The sequence below is a fragment of the Caloenas nicobarica genome, chromosome 3 (assembly GCF_036013445.1).
Source record: "Caloenas nicobarica isolate bCalNic1 chromosome 3, bCalNic1.hap1, whole genome shotgun sequence".
In the NCBI taxonomy this organism is placed as follows: Eukaryota; Metazoa; Chordata; class Aves; order Columbiformes; family Columbidae; genus Caloenas; species Caloenas nicobarica.
The window spans coordinates 76,141,717-76,164,552 of record NC_088247.1 but is presented as its reverse complement, the minus strand read 5'-3'; the positions used below and the strand labels follow the sequence as shown (position 1 = coordinate 76,164,552).

General features: G+C 37.8%; 1 protein-coding gene across 2 annotated transcripts in view; it reads left to right on the top strand.

The window, feature by feature from the left end:
* The window catches only part of THBS2 (thrombospondin 2), a 34,898-nt gene that overhangs the window by 5,471 nt on the left and 6,591 nt on the right, over window positions 1-22,836 (top strand). For both annotated transcript variants that reach the window (XM_065632075.1, XM_065632074.1), the window contains exons 5-18: window positions 3,719-3,915; window positions 4,709-4,849; window positions 5,095-5,191; window positions 6,400-6,570; window positions 7,127-7,303; window positions 8,658-8,831; window positions 9,279-9,406; window positions 9,513-9,665; window positions 10,714-10,932; window positions 14,738-14,845; window positions 16,611-16,770; window positions 18,223-18,341; window positions 18,961-19,195; window positions 22,218-22,445. In XM_065632075.1, the coding sequence (XP_065488147.1) occupies window positions 3,719-3,915; window positions 4,709-4,849; window positions 5,095-5,191; window positions 6,400-6,570; window positions 7,127-7,303; window positions 8,658-8,831; window positions 9,279-9,406; window positions 9,513-9,665; window positions 10,714-10,932; window positions 14,738-14,845; window positions 16,611-16,770; window positions 18,223-18,341; window positions 18,961-19,195; window positions 22,218-22,445 (2,307 nt within the window). The remainder of the gene's footprint in view (window positions 1-3,718; window positions 3,916-4,708; window positions 4,850-5,094; window positions 5,192-6,399; window positions 6,571-7,126; window positions 7,304-8,657; window positions 8,832-9,278; window positions 9,407-9,512; window positions 9,666-10,713; window positions 10,933-14,737; window positions 14,846-16,610; window positions 16,771-18,222; window positions 18,342-18,960; window positions 19,196-22,217; window positions 22,446-22,836) is intronic.

The following is a 22,836-nucleotide window of genomic DNA, read 5'->3' as shown; positions in this document are numbered from 1 at the left end:
AAGAGCTCAGTCAAGAATTGGAGGCAACTGAGTCTGTCAGAGGAATGCGGTGTGTGCACAAGGCAGTCAAGACTTCAGGATTTTATTTTAAATGCCTGCCACCTGAAATTCCATTATTTCTGTAACTTTGCTAAAATGTATGACATAGAGCAAATCAGTTAATTGAACTGTACTCATCATTTTGCCTTGTTTATGCAAAACCCAGAAATTAAGCAGTAGCAGGTCTTGACTTCTTCAAAGGGAGCCAGAATATTGAGATTTTGTAATGGAAAGTCTCTATAAGATATACACATGTGTTTATATAAATTTATATAGATATCTGTATAGGAGTGTGTAGATATGCACACGCACAAAAAATTAACTGAGCTTGCTAGTTGGCTTTTAAATCTTAATAAAGGATTGGTTGTTTCATTTGTTCCAGAGGTGTGCCCTGGTGCAGGACCTCACACACAAGTGTGACGATGTGTTACAAATGAGTCACATAGGCTAGAATGAAAGTGGTCTTAGATGGCAAAGGCAAGACATGCCCTCATTTGTTGGTTGTTATCTCTCCCAACCAAGCTGTCTTCTGTACTCAGAAACTATGGAGAAACTACTCAGAACTACTGATTACTAGTGTTCAACTTTGTTAGTGGGAGAAAACAGTTGAGCAGAACTGCTGTGGGAAAATATAAAGATGTCTTTAGGTCTAATTGTAAACTGAATAAAAGAGAAGGCTGGTTTCAGGAAGGATGCAGTTCAGCTATGCTGATTCATTTACCAGTGGAAACAAAATTCTCAGAGGCTGAAGTAGAACCTTGAGGGCACATTCAGCAGTCAGGTGGAAAAAGTCTCAGCCAAGAGAATGGGATCACTGGTTGTGAAGGGATTGAACCAGCAAAACCAATGAAAGACAGTGTCTACAAATCTTTTATATTGTTATTGATTGATTACCACAATGGCAAATTGTGTGGCCAAATGTTTTGAAATATCACGAAGTAAAAATGTTCTTCTACTTGTACTTCTACTATGAAGAGGAAGCCAATGGGAGCCTAGAGGGATAGTAGAGTTCTGCGTGCTGATACATACCTTAGGAGGAATTCTTATACCCTTCAGCTATTGTAGCTATAACCAACAGATAATATTTTCTTAATATATTTTTTTATCATATCACAATCTTCAGGTCTAATAAACTATACAGACTACACAGATTTTTGTTTGTTGTTTTATCCTTCCTGGGAAGTATGTAGCAACTAGTATTTAGTTCAAGTCACAGTATCTTTACTTTTACTTTGTAACACCAAGAGAACACTACAAAGTGGAAATCATGTGTGCAACAACAGAGGAGGTCTAACAGCACACTGTGGCTTGCGGCCATCAAAATTACTTCGGAGGCTTGTTACCTGCATGGCTGATTTCCTAGCACTGTCTATCCATCTTAATTACCACAGCTGAAAAGCCATGGGTGATATGTTACTGACCACAAGGTACATATTTTCCTATTTTGATGGCCCACTTGTTGAGCTGAGGTACAGGCACTAAGATGCCCTATTTATATGTTGGTGTCCCATAACAATATGGTGGATGTAATCAGAGAAGTGCCCTCACCTCTGAGGACACAAAAAACCTGCTGCTTTTTCGGAGACAGGACTGTGTTTTCCTACTGCATCTTTACTCCTAGTATGAGAATGTGAGGTATGGTGAAACAGTAGCTTGGGATTGCTGTTAGGTTGAGGATAAGAAAGTATCTCGGTAGTGTGGTGGCTGCAAATACTTTAGGCAGGACTTATACACAGCACTAGGTAGGAGAGATGACAAAACCACGTCTAAATAGGCACATGAATAAAATCATTTATTCAGCTAGATCAACAGAATGACATTTACATATGTGAAAGAATGCACATTCTGCTCTTCTGGTTTCTCATTTTAAAGATAATCATGTGGTCCTTAGGAAATTAGCAGGAAGCCAGCACCAGAGAACTGATTTCCCAGTGATCCCCAGGCATCTTCTTTCAGTCACTGCCAAGTACCAGTAGGAAGTGTGGATTTAGTTCTTCTAACATAGTTTTGGTTTATGTTTCCTGCTGAGACTGCAGCTTTATTAATGTCCTCAGAATGTTCCGGTCAAGGCACACGCCATGTTGGCTAGAAAAATATGAAATTAATGACCTGAGAAGTGCTATGGGGGAATCTGAGCAACCTAGTGTTTCAATGTGGTAGGAAAAATTCATTCTTTCCAGGGAATCAAAAAGCAGCTGAAGTAAACAGTTATGACACAGAGAGTTCTGATCTGCTATGTGGTATATCAGTTTTCTCCCATCCTGTAAGTGAAGCTGGACAATTACTTCAACTCTGGAATACAGTGAACAATTTTTTTAGACCTTGGCTGGTGGCAGATAGTTCGTAGCTAGTTTAAAAGCACATCAAGCCAATCATTTCAAACATGACTAAGAAGGATTTATTTAATGTCGTCTTGTGGGTTGTTTCTTTGTTCTTTTATTTTTAGCCTTCTAAATGAATGAAGAATACTTTGCTTACATTTTCACTGCTTGTACATTTAAATAAAACACTTTACATTGTGTAGTCAAGCATCAAATCAAACCTTCAAAGTTTTTGAAGCGTTTCCACCTTCTGTGACTTGTCAATACTGAATGGTGTTGGGGTGTTTTGAAGCATATATTTTATAACACACATTCCCATCCTGATTTCTTCTTTTTAAATGGCTATATCCTTTGCTTCTCGTTTCGGTTTGGTAAGCATGAGTCATTACAGCATTACTAAATCTGATAAACAAGTCCTTATTGAGAGACAGGGCACTATGGATTTCTGTACAGCTGCTACCAAATTTGAGTGTACCATGGAGTCCTTAGAAAAAGCTTCTATGGAATCCACAAGATATTAACTTGGTGGGGATTTAAATGCTTAACAGAACACAGACTGATTTATTTAGCTGTGTTCTTTTTTCATTAATTACTACTGATGCTTTGTGTTATATTATTTTTCAAGAATTTGCTATAGACAGAGAAGTCTTTTAAACCGATATTAGAACATATCCAGTTCTCCCTTTATAGTGCATGCAAGTTCTGCTTTAATTACAATCTGCCTGATGGAGGAGTGTTTAGAGCGACAAATCAAATATCCTGATCTTAGCTTGTCCTCCCTTTCACTTCAGAATTAAACTCTCATTATAACAGCTCCCCTGAGTTTAACACCAGGCAGTGCAACATAGAGTAGCCTAGAGTCTGGTATAAGCTGCACAATGGTCAAAATTTGATCCAAGTAACCATGGAATTTATGGGCAGAACAGGGACAACGATTTTCTGCAAGGAAGCTCTTTCTCCTGCCTTTTTCTCTACATCAAGAAAATGTGATAGCTCATGAAAAAATCTGAAACCTTTCATGGCTCTGAGTGAATAAAAGGGGTTTGCTTTTTTTGATACTGTGTCCTTTTGTTATGCCTTCATAAATTAAAGTTTTGCAGTGCCAACCATGTTTTAAAGTGAGGGCCATCTGAGATGCATCTTGGCTCTTAATTTTGAAAAAGGAAAGCCTGTAATTGGAACCAGCTGACATGTAACCATTGTATTTTACTTATGAGTGTAATCTAGCATGAAGTTGTGCCAAAATAGATGTGTTTAAACCCTACCCATGGGTGCCAATCTGTGATTTCAGCAGGAATCTGTAATCTGTGGAAGAACTTTGTATATGCTGCTCTTCTCTTTCCTTCTCTTGCTACCAGCTGAAGTGAACACCATCAATGAGAGCACTGAAATCCTTCACTTGAGCCCTGCTGTTACAACTGAGTACGTGGGTGAGAAACCAGAGAAGAAGGCTGAGTTCTGTGACCGCTCCTGTGAAGAGCTGGGAACGATGTTCACAGAGCTCACTGGCCTGCGCATTGTGGTGAACAACTTGGCTGATAACCTCCAAAAAGTGGTAGGTATTTGTAAGTCTGAAGAACTGAAAGAGGTCTGCTGTGCAGTGCCCTTTTCTTGTTTGTTTTATACCATAGACAGTTAATGGAGTTTTCTGTATGTACATTCAGGTACCTGTTGGTATATCTGCATAATGTAGAGGTGACTGACATTTTCAATGTGACTAGTTAGGTAGTTTTTGAGTATAACACTTTAATGAAGTCTTTGTTTACACAGACTGGGTTTAAAAGAGCACACACACATGCACTCATACATGGGGGAAATCAATCCTCCTAAAGGTTACTGCAGGTTTGAAAATCAGAAGCTAACATACTGCCTGTGTACTGTTGAAGTGTTGGTATCATGCTTAAACCATTTATGAATACATTAGCAAGTGGCTACACAGAGTACCTAAACTGTAAGTAAATGTATGGGATTTTCATAGTTGAAGTATGATGGTGACATTTTACTGAAGTCTGCCCCTCTTCTTATTCTGAATCAGTTAATTTTTCCTGAAGGAGGTTTATAACTATGCCATGTGCCTCGGGACTAAAATCTTCCCATCTAAAGATGAGCTATACTAGAAGAAAGCAAAAACGCTAATAACAGATTTTCCATAGTATTGTGCGACTGTGTTTGTACTATTATCTGAAGAATTGCTATGCAGTATTGTGGTACCTTCTTTATGTACATAAATATGAAATTTTTTTTTTTTTTTTAATGGAAGAATTAAATCCAGTAGTGTCTCAATTTTGTTTACGTAAAATGGTTTCTTACCAAGTACACAATTTGTTTTCATTTACTTCATCTTCTAGTCTGAAGAAAACCAAATTATGTGGGAATTGATTGGGCCCAACAAAACACTGAAGAACCAGTCAGTTTGCTGGCAGGATGGCCGTGTCTTTGCAGATAGTGAAAGCTGGATTGTAGATAGCTGCACCAAGTGCACCTGCCAGGTAAGGTTTTGGAAACATTCTTCTTCACTGTAAAATTGCATAGTGTGTTTAACCCAGCTCAACTGTCCAGGTCAGGTCACATTTACCCAGAGCTTGGCCTAGACTTACTGATATTTATAAAAAGTAGCCCTCATGTCCATGACAGAACAAATCAAAGAATTTCTACACATGAAACTTCCACAGATGTCCACCTTTATTTGCCTCTGTATGTGAGCATGTCAGTAAGTTGATTTCTTTGCCTGTAGGGTTCTAAAATTGTGTGCCATCAAATCACCTGCCCAGCAGTCTCCTGTGCCAATCCATCTTTTGTTGAAGGTGAATGCTGTCCAGTCTGCTCTCACTGTGAGTATTTAGCCAAAGAGAAAGATACTCTTTGGCAGTATTTAAAATCACTACTAGTGTGTTGGAAAGGTCAAAACGAGTAAGAGGTCAAGGCAGGTAAGATCAAATACAGAACTTATATACGCACAAAGATCATACGAAGTAGTTTGGCTGCTTGAAGTTACTTTTTGGAGGAGTTGGTCTCTACAGTGATTATATTGGTTACTTAGAAGTGAGCTGATAACTGGCCTACCTAAGTTGGACACTAAAGATTAAATGCATGCTCCTCCCCAGTAATGTTTTCCAAGGCTGGACATTCTGATTTTTGTTGGTTTGCTATGGCACTGTGCACTATTGTTTCTTCTTCATACTGCCTGGTTAAAACAGACTAACATAGGTTAGGATGTCTTCTTTTCTCCTTGTGGAGGATGTTTAAGTTCCAGATCAAAAGTTTCATGCAGTTTGATGCAATGTTTATTAAGAATGTAAGTAATGTTCTCTCTGTTATTGTTATTCTGTTATTTTGTTTTATATTTTCTCTGTCATGTATCCTCTCTTGGTGTAATGCTTTGCTTACAAACCTTGGCAATCTGTTCCACATTTAAGGCAACATTGCAGGCTGTGAACTGGACTTTGGAGTGACAATAGTTTAAATAATTTTACGGATTAAGTGACTTCAGTGTGGGTCCAGTACATTTCAGTCTGTATCGGAGAGGTCTGTTACAGAAAAAAATGGTTGCTTAGATGTTCTAAATAAAAATGCATTGGAGTATACTCGGATGGGTTCTTTTGCCTATCCAAAACATAGGGCATATTCTTACAATGTGCTCTTGATCATGTTCACCCTTATGTTGTATTCAGAGGTGGGGCCACATCTCATCATACTGAATCATATTCTGAAATCAAAGGCAATTGGAACTCAAGTTTTTGACTCAGTCCCTTCTAGAGATAAGATGTTCTTCTTCCTCCAGAGGTCAGTGCTTCATGCATACACTGCATACAAGTTCATGAGAATTCAGTATTGTTGTCTGGGCTAACCTCTAATTACACTAAACCATAATTCCCTAAGTTCAGTGGCAGCTTGGGAAAGCAAAATTAGAAAAAAGGAGATCTAAAGGACAAAGTACATGTTCTGTAGAAAAATAACAACAAAAAAGTGAAAATCTTCTCAATAAGGTAATAGAGTAACTTTAAATGCTCAACAGTTTTCCTTACCTTTTGCTCTGCAGCTGATGACAGTGAGGAAGGCTGGTCACCATGGTCAGACTGGACAAAATGCTCAGTTACCTGTGGTTCTGGGACTCAGATGCGAGGAAGGTCGTGTGACGTCACCAGGAGTGCTTGTACAGGCCCACACATCCAGACAAGGATGTGCAGCTTTAAAAAATGTGACCATCGCAGTAAGTAATAAAATTTCTCCATTTTTAAAAGCTTCTTTGGACATCTCTAAGTGAAAACAAGCTGGATTTCCTATAAACGCCTGCTAGTCAGGACAGTATGTATTTGAACACTCATATATGCATAATTAAAGTAGCTATCATTAGATTCTTTGTCATTTCCCCCTTTCGAATATTTCTGCTTTTCCTGACATTCTGTAGTTAATACTATTGCAGGTAGCTGCTGTGTCCAGGCTACTATAGTAGCTATGGCTATTGCTGAAGCTGCAAGATGTCCAAATGTGCATTTTAAACAAGTGTCCGTTTCATTGGGACAGTTTATTTTTAAGTAAAATGTCTAACATCCATGTTAGTCATGTGTTGGTCACTGAGATTCTTAAGAAAGCTGTACTTGAGTGCCTGAGCTGATGTGCTGGGCTTTTTAAGTGACAGTGGTAGGAAAGACATAAGACATTCATCAGGCGTAGGAGAGGCTTACTAGAAGTTTAACTTCACAAGTGAGTTTGTATTACTGCTGCAGGTGGGCTATTTCCTTGAGTTTTGCTCTTTTCTCTGACAGTACGTCAAGATGGTGGCTGGAGTCACTGGTCTCCCTGGTCTTCCTGTTCAGTCACCTGTGGAGTAGGAAATATCACCCGCATCCGCCTCTGCAATTCCCCTGTCCCCCAGATGGGTGGGAAAAACTGTGTGGGAAACGGGCGTGAAACAGAGAAGTGTGAGAAGGTTCCATGTCCAGGTACGTCTGTGGTCTTGAATCCAAGGTGACACAATAATACTCCAGCTGAATTTATTCTCTTTAATCAGATCTAAATGACAGCGAATTTCTATGATGAAAAATAAAATTTGTAGCTTAGGGGTGAAACAATACACAAGAGTGCTTTTAAAATGAAGACAACAGTGCAGTCAGAGGTTTTGTAAGCCTCCCAAGTTATGATTTGGCTTTAAACATTAGAAGTTTGAGAAATTTTCATGTGATAGCTTAGTGATATATCTCTGCATGTCAAAAATATAAACATTTTCTATCTAAAAGGAAGCTGGTACTGTACGTGTTAGGAATAGACATACAGTCTCCCAATAGCCAGGTTTCTTTGAAAGTATGCATACATGTACATGCATACACATACTCAACACATTTAATTGTTATTATAATACTTTCTTCCACATCTACACTTTTTAACCTTTTTAGACACCATTCATTCCACTCACTTTCACTTTCCTATAATTTTTCCTCACTTTTTTCCCTTTGTATATCTTTCTTCATTCCCTCCTCTCTTCAGCCTTTCTTTTCTGCTTGTAGGATATGAGCTCGAAACTGATATCAAGCTTCTAAACTAATAGCACTTTAATAGCTGTAATCGTTTAAGCTATTTTTTGATCTACCTGTGCATGCAAACATAGTGCAAATGTTATTTGTTGAAGGACACATACCATTGCCCTTATGTTGGTTGGGGTTTTTTTTCAGTACCAAGAACAAACACAGAGTTTGGTTCAAAGATGTTTGTATTTCAGGAAAATTCAGGGTTGATGACAACGGGATCAGTAGGGTTGCGTTGTACCAATATAAAATGTGCAGAAGAATCATTGAAATAAGTTATTTATACTGAGTCAAACAATACTATTGAAGATAAACTGATGAATGGATTACAAAACCAGAACAATAGCTGCAACCTTACTGAGCATACTGTTGCCATAAAAAAACCATAGAGCTCAGGTTTGGCTCAGCAGAAGTTTGTATCCTGTGGTCACAGCCTGCTTTCTGTACAAAATGAAAGCTTAGTAGGGAGCTTTGAAGGCACTGTACTTGTTCTGATCAAGCAGCTTAAATGGAAATACACCATGCCAGTGGGCACAGCATGTTATTTCAAATTATTGGCCAAAAAATGCCTATAAAGCAGTTGGGTATTTTTTATTTGTTTGTTTGTTTCTGAAATATTGTTATCTCAGTGTAAGGCATTGCCAGCATCTTTCTTCCTGTGTGTGTAGTGAGAAACTGTCCCCAGTCTGGGATCTGAAGAAAGCATTGTTGTCATTGGCACCAAATGTCCCCAGTAAATTGCCTGTGATGCTCTTCTCTCTTCTGCATATCCTAGTGAATGGCCAGTGGGGTCCTTGGTCTCCATGGTCTGCCTGCACTGTTACCTGTGGAGGAGGAATTCGTGAGAGATCTCGCCTCTGTAACAGTCCAGAGCCACAGTATGGAGGAAAGCCCTGTGTGGGAGATACCAAGCAACATGATATGTGCAACAAGAAGGATTGCCCAATTGGTTGGTATTTAGTCATTCTTTATTCAGTCTGAGTAATTATTATTGCTGTTATTTCTTTAATGGATAATTATGAATTGACACTCTGGAAATCTACTAATTATACTTCTGTTTCAGGAACCAGAAACTGTTTAACTATTTTGGGTGCTGTTTAGATCAGTGGGATTCTATATATATTCTTAGTATTGACTTCTGAATAAGAATACGTTTCTTGAACAGGGCTTCAATATGCTGTAATATATACAATTGGATGCAGAAATCTCTAATACTTTCATATTGAATCAATAGGATATTAAATACCTTTAATAACCCCAATTCTAAGGATTTTTATAAGTCGATTGCATCAGATGTTATTTAAGCTGATGAACAAAGAATACACATTTCTTAAATAAAGTTTTACATGCCTTTTATGCTCCTAACTTGATTTACACTCTTTTGTGTCTTTGCCAGATGGATGTTTGTCAAATCCTTGCTTTCCTGGGGCAGAATGCAACAGTTACCCAGACGGGTCTTGGTCATGTGGGCCATGCCCAGCAGGTTACCTTGGCAATGGTACCACCTGTGAGGATCTTGATGAGGTATTGACTTTGTTTCCACTAACATTAGGAAATCACTGTGAAGTTTTCATTATCTGGGAATTAAACAGCCATCTAATTGGTTTGTTCTCTCTTTCTTTTCCTGCAGTGTATAGCTGTGTCAGATGTTTGCTTTAAGGTGAATCAGGTTCACCGCTGTGTCAACACAAATCCGGGTTTCCACTGCTTGCCATGTCCTCCACGCTATAAAGGAAGTCAGCCCTATGGGGTAGGGCTGGAAGCTGCCAAGACAGAGAAGCAAGTAAGTGATGTTGGTGGCTTTGAAATGGAGTAATTGTCACCTGAAAATATCTGTGAATGAAACCATGTGATAAACTTGGGTAACAAACAAAAATAACCTGAAACAAATAACTGCTTTTACAGGGTGTTTTTAGTTCAAGTAACAGATGCTGAATGTGGGGGGGCGTGGGTTAAGGGTTTTATTCTCTCTAGACATCTGCCCTGTTGCACCAAATGAATGTAAAGTGCCGGGAGCAAGCATCCCTCTGCTTTGCACTCCTTTCTTCAGGTGAATATACCTAATCTGGAGATTAGAAACTGAAGAATCAAGATTGTTCTCTCCATAAATATAATGCTGTTAATGTGGATGTCATCAGAAATGTGTCTGAAGTTCTCACTCCCTAAATTCCATTCAGCCAACACTTATCAGCAGTGAAGGATAGAAGGAAGTGGAAGTGATATTGAAGACTATGGTTTGATAGACAAGACAAAAACATTAAAATGGATACCATGGGATGCCTTCTCCTTTTTGCTGTTGAATCGATCTGTAGTTAGCTCAATATGTGAAGTCTAAATGTAAAACATCTGTGTAAGATCCTCAGATACTGTCAATGAATATAAGCAAAGTCATAAGAAAGAGGGAACAAAAACTTACTTGAAGGGAACTTGGGAATTCATTAGGGTCTCTTTGATTTAAGAAAATAAGATAGTCCTTGCATACTGACAGGCAGAACACTAAAAGAAAGAAAGGACTACAGTCTACTGTCTGTTGCAGGTAACTTCTGGGAATTACTGACATCTGGAAGAAAGCAGAGTTCTTAAAATGTTAATCACTTTAATTGTTTTTTGAATAATGTCCAGTTTTTCCTGTGGTTTATTTTAATTATTTTTATTGTACACATTGTCTGGAGTTGTGAACTGACAGAGCAGTAGGACTTACAAACCACAATTAGAATAAAATTCCTGTCTTTAGGAATCTAACTAACTGTCCTGTTTTTGACAAAGTTGAAGCACACACAGCTGGCTGTGAATATCATCAAGTTTCAATGAGTACACTCTATCTGTTACAGGTCTGTGAACCTGAGAATCCATGCAAGGACAAGACACACAGCTGCCATAAGTCTGCAGAGTGCATCTATCTGGGCCATTTCAGTGATCCGATGTACAAGTGTGAATGTAGGACAGGTTATGCTGGTGATGGCCGCATCTGTGGTGAAGATTCGGATTTGGATGGCTGGCCTAATAATAACTTGGTCTGTGCTGCTAATGCAACATACCATTGCATGAAGGTAAGTAAAGAAAAGTTGATAAACATGCCATGACATAACCAAATTTTATCTCCTTTTTTCCTAAGTAGTTGTGAATAACACTTTTCAGCATCAAGCTGGTGGTTGCTTCCATTAAGCTTTGACTGTTGCAACACGCTCATTTTGTAGCAGACACTGTGAAATGTGTATTCACTTAACTAGATCTAGTAAGGGATTCTCAAAATGAAATCCAGAGTCCTCTGCTTTGGATATCTTCCTACTTAGAATGCATGGAAGGCTGGGATGCTTGTGAATAGAGTTAGCACACCAAGCAGGAGCTGTCTAAAGCATGGATGTGGTACACACGGGTAGTGAGAACTAAACAGGAATCTCTGGGCGCAGGTGAGTATGAAGTCCTACCTGCAAGGCTTGTAACAACCACATAAGGTCTACAGTTCCAAGTCCTTTAAAAGAGTTAAGCAAGTCACAGTCTTTGAAAACTGGATTCAGAGTCTGAGATAATTTTTGGCAATAGGAACCTAAGAGGAATGCATACAAGTAATTAGAGGAGTTCTCCTTCTTGCAAAAGCTTAGTGGCAGAGGATGGGACATTCAGCCTCTCTTACCCTTCAGAGATATGGAGTCCCAGCTCTCACCCTTCCAAAGGGAATGACCTACCTGCCACTGTTGGCTCTAGACCTGGCAGAGGACTGTTCTCCACTCTTGCTGCTGCAGCTGTACCGCTGTAATGAAAAATGAAACATTACTTCACCAAGGAAAAAAAAAAGCATCAGGGAGCCTGAAAATGGTAGTATATATAAGTTTAACAGTGGGTTCCCATCATGGTATATTCCCTGGGACCTCATTTTGTATTAATCTAAAACACACCAAGTCTTTGGCTCCACGGCCTGAAATTCTTTCCAGTGGAAATGGCTCAAAAATGCTCAGCCCAATTAGGTGTCTCATGCTGATGCAGTTAAACTGCTGTGCAAAACCAGGCTGAAAGTTGTTCCAGGTCTACCAGTTTAACAATGGCCCGAATAGCTGAGGGGTGAAGGCACCCCTGTCAGGTAATTCCTTGGATCCCAGTTCTGAGTGGTGACCTCACTGACAGTTGAATGACGGGGACGACACAGAGGGGCAGCAAATTAAGTAACTGGGATGAAGTGAGCTTTATCTGAACAGAAGGCATAAGAAAGTGCTCAGTTTTAAACATCTACCCCTGAGGCCACTGACAACACTGGATTATCTATGTCCTTTTGCAAGGGAACATGCTCAATTGTTTGCTGAATCAGTTGTGGCTACAAGGGCAATGCTTTCCCTCCTGAGGGTTTTAGATTGGTTGTTGGTTTTGGTTTTGGTTTGGTTTTGGTTTTCGTGTGTGTGGTGGGTTTTTTTTTTGGTTGTTGTTGTGTTGTTGGGTTTTGTTTGTTTGTTTGTTTGTTTGCCCCCCAGACCTGAAACATTTTGGTTTCTCCTTCTGCATGTTAAAGTGATCTACCTCTAGACTCTCATAAAGTTCTTGCTAATAGCTTCTGCTAAAAAAATTAAGAAAGAAATGCAAAAATGACTGAGTTCTAGATCACTACAGTAGTTAAAAACCAAAACCAAATACAGATCAAGAGACTAGAAACATTTGAAATCGGGCTGTTTGAGAGAATCAGTAGTCACTCAGGTGTAATCCACTTGAAATTGTGAATGTGGGCTTGAGCAGCAGAAGATTTTCAGACATTGATGGAAATTTGAGCCTCAAATGTTGATCTTCCTTACCATAGTTGATGTCTGCTCACTGTGGATCCAGCCAATTCAGTGATTGAAGTTCATATAGTCTTTTTCAGTTCCTGTCATGAGAATCTGCAGCATGTTGACTCAAGATGTAGTGCAAATGTTTAGTTTTCATTAAAAACCCAACACGCTGAACCTATTCAGAAAAAAACTATTTCCAATGTTTGATTCATGGTTTCTATAATATATGTGTTGATCTAACAGACACAGGTACTTCATTTAAGGGATGCCTCCTCACAAAAAAACCCAACCAAACAACCAAAAAAACCCAAAAAACCCAAAAGAAGCAAACAAAACCCAAACAAAACACCAAGCCAAAACCTAAAAAAGTAGCAGTTATTTTCAGGTTCTTATATTCAATATGGAATATCTTAGTTAAGTAATTTGATTTTAAAAAGGCAAATCAAATCTTCCTTTTTTTTTGAGCTGATAGTGGTTGAAAATTAACTTACTGTCTAAGCAAAGCTATCTGAATAAAGCAAGTAGTTGTAAATAATAATAAAAATAAAATCTTAGTAATATCTTCTAGTCTAAATTTCCTTTTCATTCACATGAAAGTAGCAGTTTTTCCATAAGAACTACCATACCAACATACAACTTTGTCAGTTGATGAACCAAAGAAGTCTAGTTTCCAGCTGGTTTGTGCCTTAAGGTTGAGTTCTCAGGTGGAAGGTACGATATCTAATAAGTCCTCTTTGTAATATCTAATAGGAGACTTTTAGTGCACTGTGAGGATCTCTCTCCTCTACCACATTACCTCTTTTTGCAAAGCTTATAGGTACTTGGTACCCATGAGGTCTCCACCATACTACTTGTATGAAACAACTACTTGTTGTATGAAACTGGACTCAAACCTATGGAGAATACAGACAAACAGAAAAACATATAGATACAAACATACAAAGTGATTGAGCAAGCTTTGACTAACTTATTTTATTGTTTCAAAAAAATGGTTTTTTGTATCACTGGTAATGAGTGTTGACTTGGACAGTTGAAGCTGTTCACAGGTAGTTGGTAAAATAGTGCCATAAAAGTTAGGAGCTGTATTGGGGTTTTGATATTTATAATAAATTTTCCAGTTCTTTTTGTTCTTTTTTGTTGTTGGGTTTTTTTTGTTTGTTTGTTTGAATTAACTATGGAATTAGAACCACTGACATTGAAAACAGGGCTATGAATCTTACTATAATATTAATTTTCTTAGGGTATGTGTTACAAAAAAGATACTTCTGCACTGTATTGGCAAATTCAGTTTTGGTCTGAGGTAGATAACAGAATGTGAGAAAAAAATAATAACATAATGGGGTTTTATAGATGTATTTATTCTTAGGCAGTGGTAGAATTGCAATCCATTTTTAGCCAAGTTTAGTATTTTAGGAAGGAATACATGTTAAAATTTGGCAAACTATTTCAGTTATTGTTTTTTCAGTGTAATCGAAGACTTGCTCATTTAAAATAATAATTCTTTACAAAGCTGTGATACCAAATAAAGCAATATATTTGCCTTGTATTTTCAAAGCCAAGGGAGCATGGGAGTGTAGATGTACTGTTTTGCAGAACAGCATAAAGGCACATTTTTCAATACCCTTTCTTACACTGTTCCCCTTCATTGCTGTGTACTCCGTCATTTCAGTAACTTTTCATATGAACAACTGTTTCTGAAGACCACCTCCTGGCTTGTATCTTTATTTTTCTGGCAACCAAACCTGGTCATTTTATACGTAACATTCAAACATACTTCATGAGTTGTCTGTAAAAAGTTGGTGTAAAGTTGCATGTGTGTGCGTGTGGTGTGTTTGTTCTCTGCTACATAGTTTCATCACAAATTTACTGGAAACATCCCTTTAAAGGAAGGAGAACTGGGAAATAGAATGATTTGCAGATGCATTTTACTTACTTTACAATATGAAAGCAGCAAATGAACTACTATCTTTGGCAGCAAACAAACAGGCACTTTAAAAAGTATTTGTGACTGATTGTTCTTGTTTTATAGTCTCTGGTGTACCATATCTACTCTTCTGCCCAAGCAAGTAGACATAATGTATTGATTATTTCTTTTGGCCAGGATAACTGCCCCCTTCTGCCTAACTCTGGCCAAGAAGACTTTGATAAAGATGGCAAAGGAGATGCCTGTGATGAAGATGATGACAATGATGGTGTCGAAGATGACAAAGTAAGATGCATTTCTGTGTTTTTAGTACAGTTGACCTAAACATCTGGTTTTAAGGAAAAACATTACAATAGATGAGAGCTTTATTGTTTAGAGCTTCAGCTGAGTTATTCTGCTCTGCCTTCCTTGAACGATATCTGGTGCAGAGTACAGCTGTGTGGTGTCAAAGGAGAGTAGCGCTGTGCAGAGCAAAGCAGCCTGGGGAACCTGGGCTGAATTATGTTCTCTGTATCGGTTCTGGGTTCAGTTGTGTGCATGAAAACAGTTTAATGGAAAATGGTATTGGACTTTTTATTTTACAATGGAAGAATGATAGGTCCATTGTATTTGAAAAGCTGGTAAACATTAGATCTGAGGTATGTTGAAAACAAGTTATCATGAATAATAATAACTATAAACACACAGCCAGCATCAAGGGAAAATGACAGGAGGAAAGTACCTTGCCTGGTTCATACTTTGCTCCTTCAGATCTCCCCACAAGACTGAAATTCATTTACCTGCAGAGCCAAAAGGTAGGCAGTTAGTCTAATCCTGTTCTCCCTGTACTTTCAGCAAAAGGACAGAGGCATCTCAAGAGTGGGCTTCATCCTGCCTTTTCTGAACATGTTTAGGATGAATGAATACATGTTAGGAATTTACTGTTCCTCCTTGTTCCCTTCAGAGAGAGCCTAGATGCTCTAGAGCTTCAGACGGTTAAAGCTGGATTAGAACTGTGTTCATGGAGCCTCTATTTGGAATATTTAAAAACCTACACAATAATTTGATAAAATAATATGATTTAGTATATATATTTGAAAAATTGTAGCCAAAAGTTGTTTTATGATCAGTATAAAATTTTGACTTGCCTCCATATTTTGTCTTTGGGTACATAAAATGTATTTCTGAGCAATTTAAAATGTGCTAAAAATTTCCCAGTAAATGGGTTTTGTTTTAGCAGAGGAAAAGTAGTTCACAGATTTTTTCCATATGACCTCCCTTCAGATTCCATGATGCTGATGTAGCCTTCACTCCCACTGCTTTGGTTTGGTTTCGTTCTTCTTTGCTTTCCACACTGAGTGCTTCCTCATGCCTGTGCAAAAGTCCATGTGTGATTTGGGAATGTGTGAAACATAAGAATTCTTGCTTTGGCAGACTTTCAAATTAGGGACTAAAGTGAAATGAAATTTTCCAAATTCCACTGAAAGGAGTGGTCTCGGAGAAAAAAATATTTTCAGTCAATAAGAGTATTTCATTTTAACATTTCTTTATGAAACTCTTCACATTTTATTATCGTTAATCCTTGTTTAAATTGAAAAATCGAAATATGTGGTTTAAAGTGAGAATATTGATACTAGATTGTTCCAAAAAGAAGTCAGAGTAAGAATTTTCGTTTTTTCAAAAAAATGTAATATACAGCTGAAGTTGGCCTGATTGTGCAACACATTCTGATTTTTTGAAAAAAATGCATGTACCAGTGATACACTTACATTAAAATATCTGAGTACAGATCCAATTTAAAGTGCCTATTGCTCTCCTAGTGAGACACGGAACACATTTTGCATGCATGCCTTGTACAAAACCACAAAACCAGACAGTGAGCCAGGCTTTCCAGATGCCAACCTGTTACCACCAAGATCTTCAGTGTAGGTACAGCTTGTCCATTGGAAAAATAATGGATTAATATTTTGATTTTTGGCCTCTGTCTGAGGTGAATGAGAAGAGATACCACTTCATAATAGGCACACGAGTTGTGATTTGTATCCTGAAATCTTCTATTTATTCTTACTAGGACAATTGCCCTCTTCTGTTCAATCCTCGTCAATTTGATTATGACAAGGATGAAGTTGGTGACCGCTGTGATAATTGCCCCTATGTGCACAACCCTGCGCAGATTGACACAGATAATAATGGGGAGGGTGACTCGTGTGCTGTGGACATTGACGGCGATGGTATGCTTTCAGTTTTGAGAATTAAGTGCTGTTCCACAAATACACTTTGCTTTATGTCCAGTACAATAGGTTACCTTGTTTTATATGTAGAATAAAATTGTGTCTAGCAGCTCAAAAAGGCAGGACAAGAAACAGAAGACTGACATTTATCACTCTTGTGTAGTATAGTTGTACGTAATCCCTAAACGACTACAGTATTGAAGAATAGATCACAACAAGTTTTTATCAGTGTAATCTTAAAAAAAAAAAAAAAAATCTTTCCTTCATTGCGTTCCAAAGTAATCAGGGTCTCATATAACACTTCCGTTGACTTTTTTTTTCCTTTTTAGGGGGGGAAAAGAACATCAGAACATCCATGCGGTTAAGACAATATCTGCAGGAAATTAATCTGCTTTTCTATGAACATAATGCAAAGCCCACAGTAATCCAAATACACGTTTTTTGTCTTAAAATATTATTAAAGGTGTTGATTTCATCTACCAGTACATGCCTATATGACCCAGTTTTTATCAGAACTAAGGAGTGGTAAAAGCACTTGTGTCTTTAAAAAATCACATCCCTGCAGCGTTTCAAATTTATGAGAATCCACAAGTACTAGAAGTTGAAGAAATCTAGTTTTGTATTTTCTTCAGTAACATTTTAAACTTTTGGATGATTATCTGACTTGAACTTCTGAACATTTTGAAGTCCTCTCATCCTTCTGATTATCAGGTTCTTAGTAGTACTTATGGTAGTTCTGCATTTGAAGAAAAATGTATCATATGTTATTGGCTGAAAGATTATGCAAATATCCGGGGACTGTATAATGAAGGAAAGAGTCCTTGTATCATTTCTAGACAGATATGCCAACGTGCCTGGATTTTGTTTGTTTTCAACATATTATAATTTTTTACAGAGATTGTCTGTCGTATAATAAAGTTTCCTGAGGAGGAACAGTTTATTTTGAAAATTTGGCATGCTGTACAATAAATGATGCACATATTCTGGTAAAATTAAATTATTTAGTGGTGAGGCAGCTGAACATTAATGCAGTTGTTCCTTTACAAGTCTTCTCCTGTACAAAACCATGATATAGCTGTGTGTTCTATGCCATTTCTTAGAGTGTGGGAAGAAAATCCAAATCAAATTATCTAAAAAGAAAAATACTCCACCCCTTTATCTGTTATTCTATGTAAAAGGGCTAAATTCCTAAGACATGACCGGCCCTTACTCTAGCAAAATTCCTTAGGAAAATACATCCAGAAGACTTCATCATAGCAAGAAAAGTGGAATTTATGCCATCATTTCTCTTTTCAGTATTTCATGTTGTAGTAATAACGTAGCAATCAGAAAACCTATGAACCCTTTAAGACCCTTGCTTCTTTACTGATGACTCCTACAGTCTATGACTGTCTGTGCTTGATGTTTTATCATTCTGGTTTCTTCAATCTTGTGTTGTTTTTTCCCTCATAGACATTTTTAATGAACGAGATAATTGTCCTTACGTCTATAACACAGACCAGAGTGATACAGATGGTGATGGAGTTGGTGATCAGTGTGACAATTGTCCATTGATGCATAACCCAGACCAGGTAAATGTTAGAGACAGTTTCCTTAATAGTAACGTCAGAACAAGGGCAGAGAAAAGAACACAGGAATTGGCATTAGTTCCTGTTTACTGTTGAACTGAAGAGGTGGATCTGCATTACTCATTTTCACATCTTGGGTTGTCAGATCTCTGTGTCCAATGAAAGGGAAGTAGAGTGATGATACCTTTAATCCATCTTCAAGCCTTTGGTGAACTGCTTTCTTGCCCCATGGCAAGTGAGTACTGCCTCAGGGCTGCATTTGGTATGTCAGTGTTTGTTGGTCCATGTGCAGATAAGTAACGTCAAGTATACAGAAGCAATCAGAAAATGTGCTGCCCAGACTGATGCTCCCCTGTTATCTCTAAAATGAGTGCAATGAAGATTGTGGCCAAAGACCTACCTTGGAAATGTCTTGGGCACCAGATCTTACACACTGATAGCAGAATAAGTAGCCATAGTAGTTTGAAGTAACATTTCTGCCTTAAGCACTGTTGTCATCATGATATTACTTGTCTCCAGAGAATTTCTTGAAGACAAATATTGAGAAATTAAGTACCAGGCTGTTCATACTTTTGTGTTAAGTAACAATAATAACTTTACTTTTTAAATTTTTTGGGCGTAGACTGATGCAGATAATGACCTTGTTGGTGACCAGTGTGACAACAATGAGGACATAGATGAAGATGGCCACCAGAACAATCAGGATAACTGCCCTTACATCCCAAATGCTAACCAGGCTGACCATGATAAAGATGGTAAAGGAGATGCCTGTGATCCTGATGATGACAATGATGGTGTCCCAGATGACAGAGACAATTGTCGCCTCAGATACAACCCTGAGCAGGAGGACTCTGATGGTAAGAATAATGTCATATTAATTTCATTTAGTTCTTATTATCCAATTCTAACCTTGGAGTCTTTATGTATGATGAAAAGAAAGACTTCAGGTCAAACTGAGCTTCTTTTGACATTTGAGACACCATGGACTTCAGTGGAACTGAACTGGCCAGTTTGGTCCAGGGTTAGAGTGTTAGAAAGGATCTTCGGCAGAGGCTCAAACATGCACATGTTTATTTATAGAAGAACACCTTTAACAAATTTATACTTCTGATTTTCACTTTGAGTTGAAATATTATAAATATGGGGAAATATTATAAATACGGGAAAATATTTCAAATAGTTTGAATTTCGAATGTCTTCAAAAAAGAAAAATGAGCTGCTTTACTTTCAAAACAAGTTATCTTATGAAAATTAAAATGGAAAAAATATGGTTTGCTGCTCTGTTTTATTTTGAAAAACAGAATATTTCTTCAGGTTCCTGAAGTCTAAAATTGTTGTTAGTTTTTAGCTATTTTTGTAAAAAAGATTTCTGAGCAGCTTTTCTCAAATTTGCTTTCTAAGTAGTTTTAAATATGTCTTGATGATGTACATGTCAGAGTTTAAAAAGTCAATATATAATTGTTCTGTGGTAAAATGTTGCTGATCACTCTCAAACAGTCCTGTATGCTTGGCAGTATTTTAATAATGAAATAGTGATAGTTTCATGATGATAAATGTAATTTAGAAAACATTTATGATCCTTTGAAAACTGCCATAGTATGTCTACAAGTAATGGCCCTTGCAATAAATACAGGTGAGCAATTTCTGTTCTGAGTTTTATGTACATTTAGAAAGATAAAATCCTGTGGCCTGATTGATTTCCTGGTAAGACAACTGCAGGTAGTAGGAAGTTTCTTGTTGGTAGTCAGTAGCAGTTCTTAAATTACTTAACCCCTCAGTCCAATTGCATATTCAAAGTGTCTTTGTACTTGCCAATCTCTGGAATAGTCCCTTAATTTCAGAAATATTCCAGAATATGGGTGCCCCCAAACTAGGATAGTTTGCTATAATTGTCTGTCACCTGGATCTTGCAAGGGGAACTACATTTATGTTTTGAGTAAGGATTCACAAAAAGTGTAAATTTAAACAGTTGAGCCAGCTCATCAGCGTCATTAGTGGTAGGTCCAACAGAAATCTTGGCAAAGCAATAAATAAAGCCAAAAGATGCTCCCACACTCTTGAAGATATGAGCTATAGCACATAAAGATGAAGCCATGGAGAGAGCTGTTGGACGTGGCTGGGTAAACAAACGCTTTCTAACTTTCCTTGACAGGGAATCAATCTTGTCAGCAGCAGCTCAGTACCAAATGAATGTCAGCAGGACTTCCAGTGAATAATTAGATTCTCCTGTGACTCAAGAATTACCTCTTTGATATTTGTGAAGGAAATAAAATTGGAATTTCATTCTCTTTTCTCCAATAAGCACTAAGACAAACAGGTGCAGGAGCACACAGCTGGTCAGGATTTGGAGTCCTCCAAGGCTGATAGCCAGGGTGGAAAATGGGACCATTTTACAACATATGTGACCTGCAGAAAGTCTTTGAGATATTAGGTGCTCCAGCTTTCTTTTTTTTTTTTTTTTTCCTGTTGCTTAAAACTCCTCTCTGAAAGCTTCATAGTTGAATAATGCTATGTTGATTAGGCATAGTAATATAGCTTTCCATTTGTCTGTGAAGCACCCAGTAGGAGGTCAATGTTGAATGAGCTGAATCATTGCTGTTTCCCATTGTGTTAATTCCCATGTTTTTAGAGCAGTCACAAACACACACACACACACACAAAGCTGATGCTACATGAGGGTAGAAACAAATTAGCTGACAGTTCTGGTTTTATATTAGTACCCAATGTAATATCCAGTGGTTTCTGTTGTAAAAGTCAGAACCATTTGTGAATTTGTTTCTATACTTGTCTAGCCAAGTTTTTCTACTTTATTTTCAAGTGTTTGTACTATTGTATGCCTCTGAATAACAGTGAATAACACTGAATAACAGTGGCATTGGCAAATAGATTTTTTTTTTTTGGTATGCCTCCTTTTACCACCTGCTATCCAAGGCAAGTCACATCTCCTGGTTTCTACCAATGTTATGGATAAATTAAGAAAGGAAATATTTTTTTTTTTTAAATATTGATCATAGTAGAAGTATTGAGCAGAAGCATAACTGTAGCTGAGCTGTATGGATGTATTTTTAGGCTCTCTAGAAAACTTCTTGTGATTCATATAACAAAACTTAATATTTCCATTCCTCCAAGGCCAGTCCTGTTGGATACAGTGCTTCTTTCTATTTTCTTACATTTTTTAAAATGCTAAATTTTTATGAGACAAATTGTTCTACCCACAAGTGAAAGCATGACTGAACACGTATGCATATTTTACTGCAATATTGTCCCCACTTTCTTTTGACATAAAGGTGATGCTTCTGCAATCTGAAGCACCTTAGATGGATTGTTGATGAAGGAACCTTGAGACGATAAAATTGTCTCAAAAAAAGTTTAATATATTCAGTATATAAGGATTTAGTAACATGCAGAAAGATTAAGATTTTAATGCTATTGTTTGAATGAATTCACTGCACATATTAAAATGTGGTGGTGTATTAACATATTGAAATGTGGTATGGTGTCCACATCTGGGACAAATCAAACTGAAAATGTAATACAAGCATTAGTGAATTATATCCACATAGCAAACTTCCAGCTTATCCCACCCTGATTCTAAAGCAACGTATAGACTGGGGCCAAATTGATCACTGACAAGGCAATTTTATTAGCAACAATTTTGGCCCTGATTTAAGTTGATGACTTCTTACAGTCATTACCAGCAACATTTCAAATGGACTCTCAGGACTGAAGCCTTCTTTGGAGTAATTTGGAGCGTTCTTTGAGAAACAAGAGAATAACATACTCATATGTATCATAAATTTCTTCCATCAGTGGTAGCGCTTTTTAGGAAGGCTGAATAAATTGCTAAAAGTTACATTTGCTTATTTACATTTCTTATAGGTGATGGTAGAGGTGATATTTGCAAAGATGACTTTGACAATGACAGCGTCCCAGATATTTATGATGTATGCCCTGAAAACAACGCCATCAGTGAAACTGATTTCAGAAAGTTCCAGATGGTCCCCCTGGACCCCAAGGGAACAGCTCAGATTGATCCCAACTGGGTTATTCGCCACCAAGGCAAGGAACTGGTGCAGACTGCCAACTCTGATCCTGGAATAGCCGTAGGTGAGTATCATGTGTCAGCCATCATCTTTGGAAAAGTAAGCAATGAGCTGGTGATAAGGAAGGGAAAAAAAAGTATGCAGACACACCTTTTTTGTGCTGAGAGCTTTGGACTGACACGTGGGCACAGTGTATATGCTCAAATTAAAACCAGCTTAATGCAGTTTGCCTTTGATCATTCATCTCATCACTGACTGTGACACACACAAAATACCCCGTTGAAGAACTTGATATAAGTGTAGTGCCTGCTGTCTTCAACATCACTTGTAAACAACTTATTTCTCTCCAGAAGCTTCCATGTGATAGGTAGGCAAGTTTCATTACCTCCTATCCTGCAGGTAAGGAAACGGAAAAAGATTATGACACCTGGCAAAACTCAGGCTAGAGCTGGGAC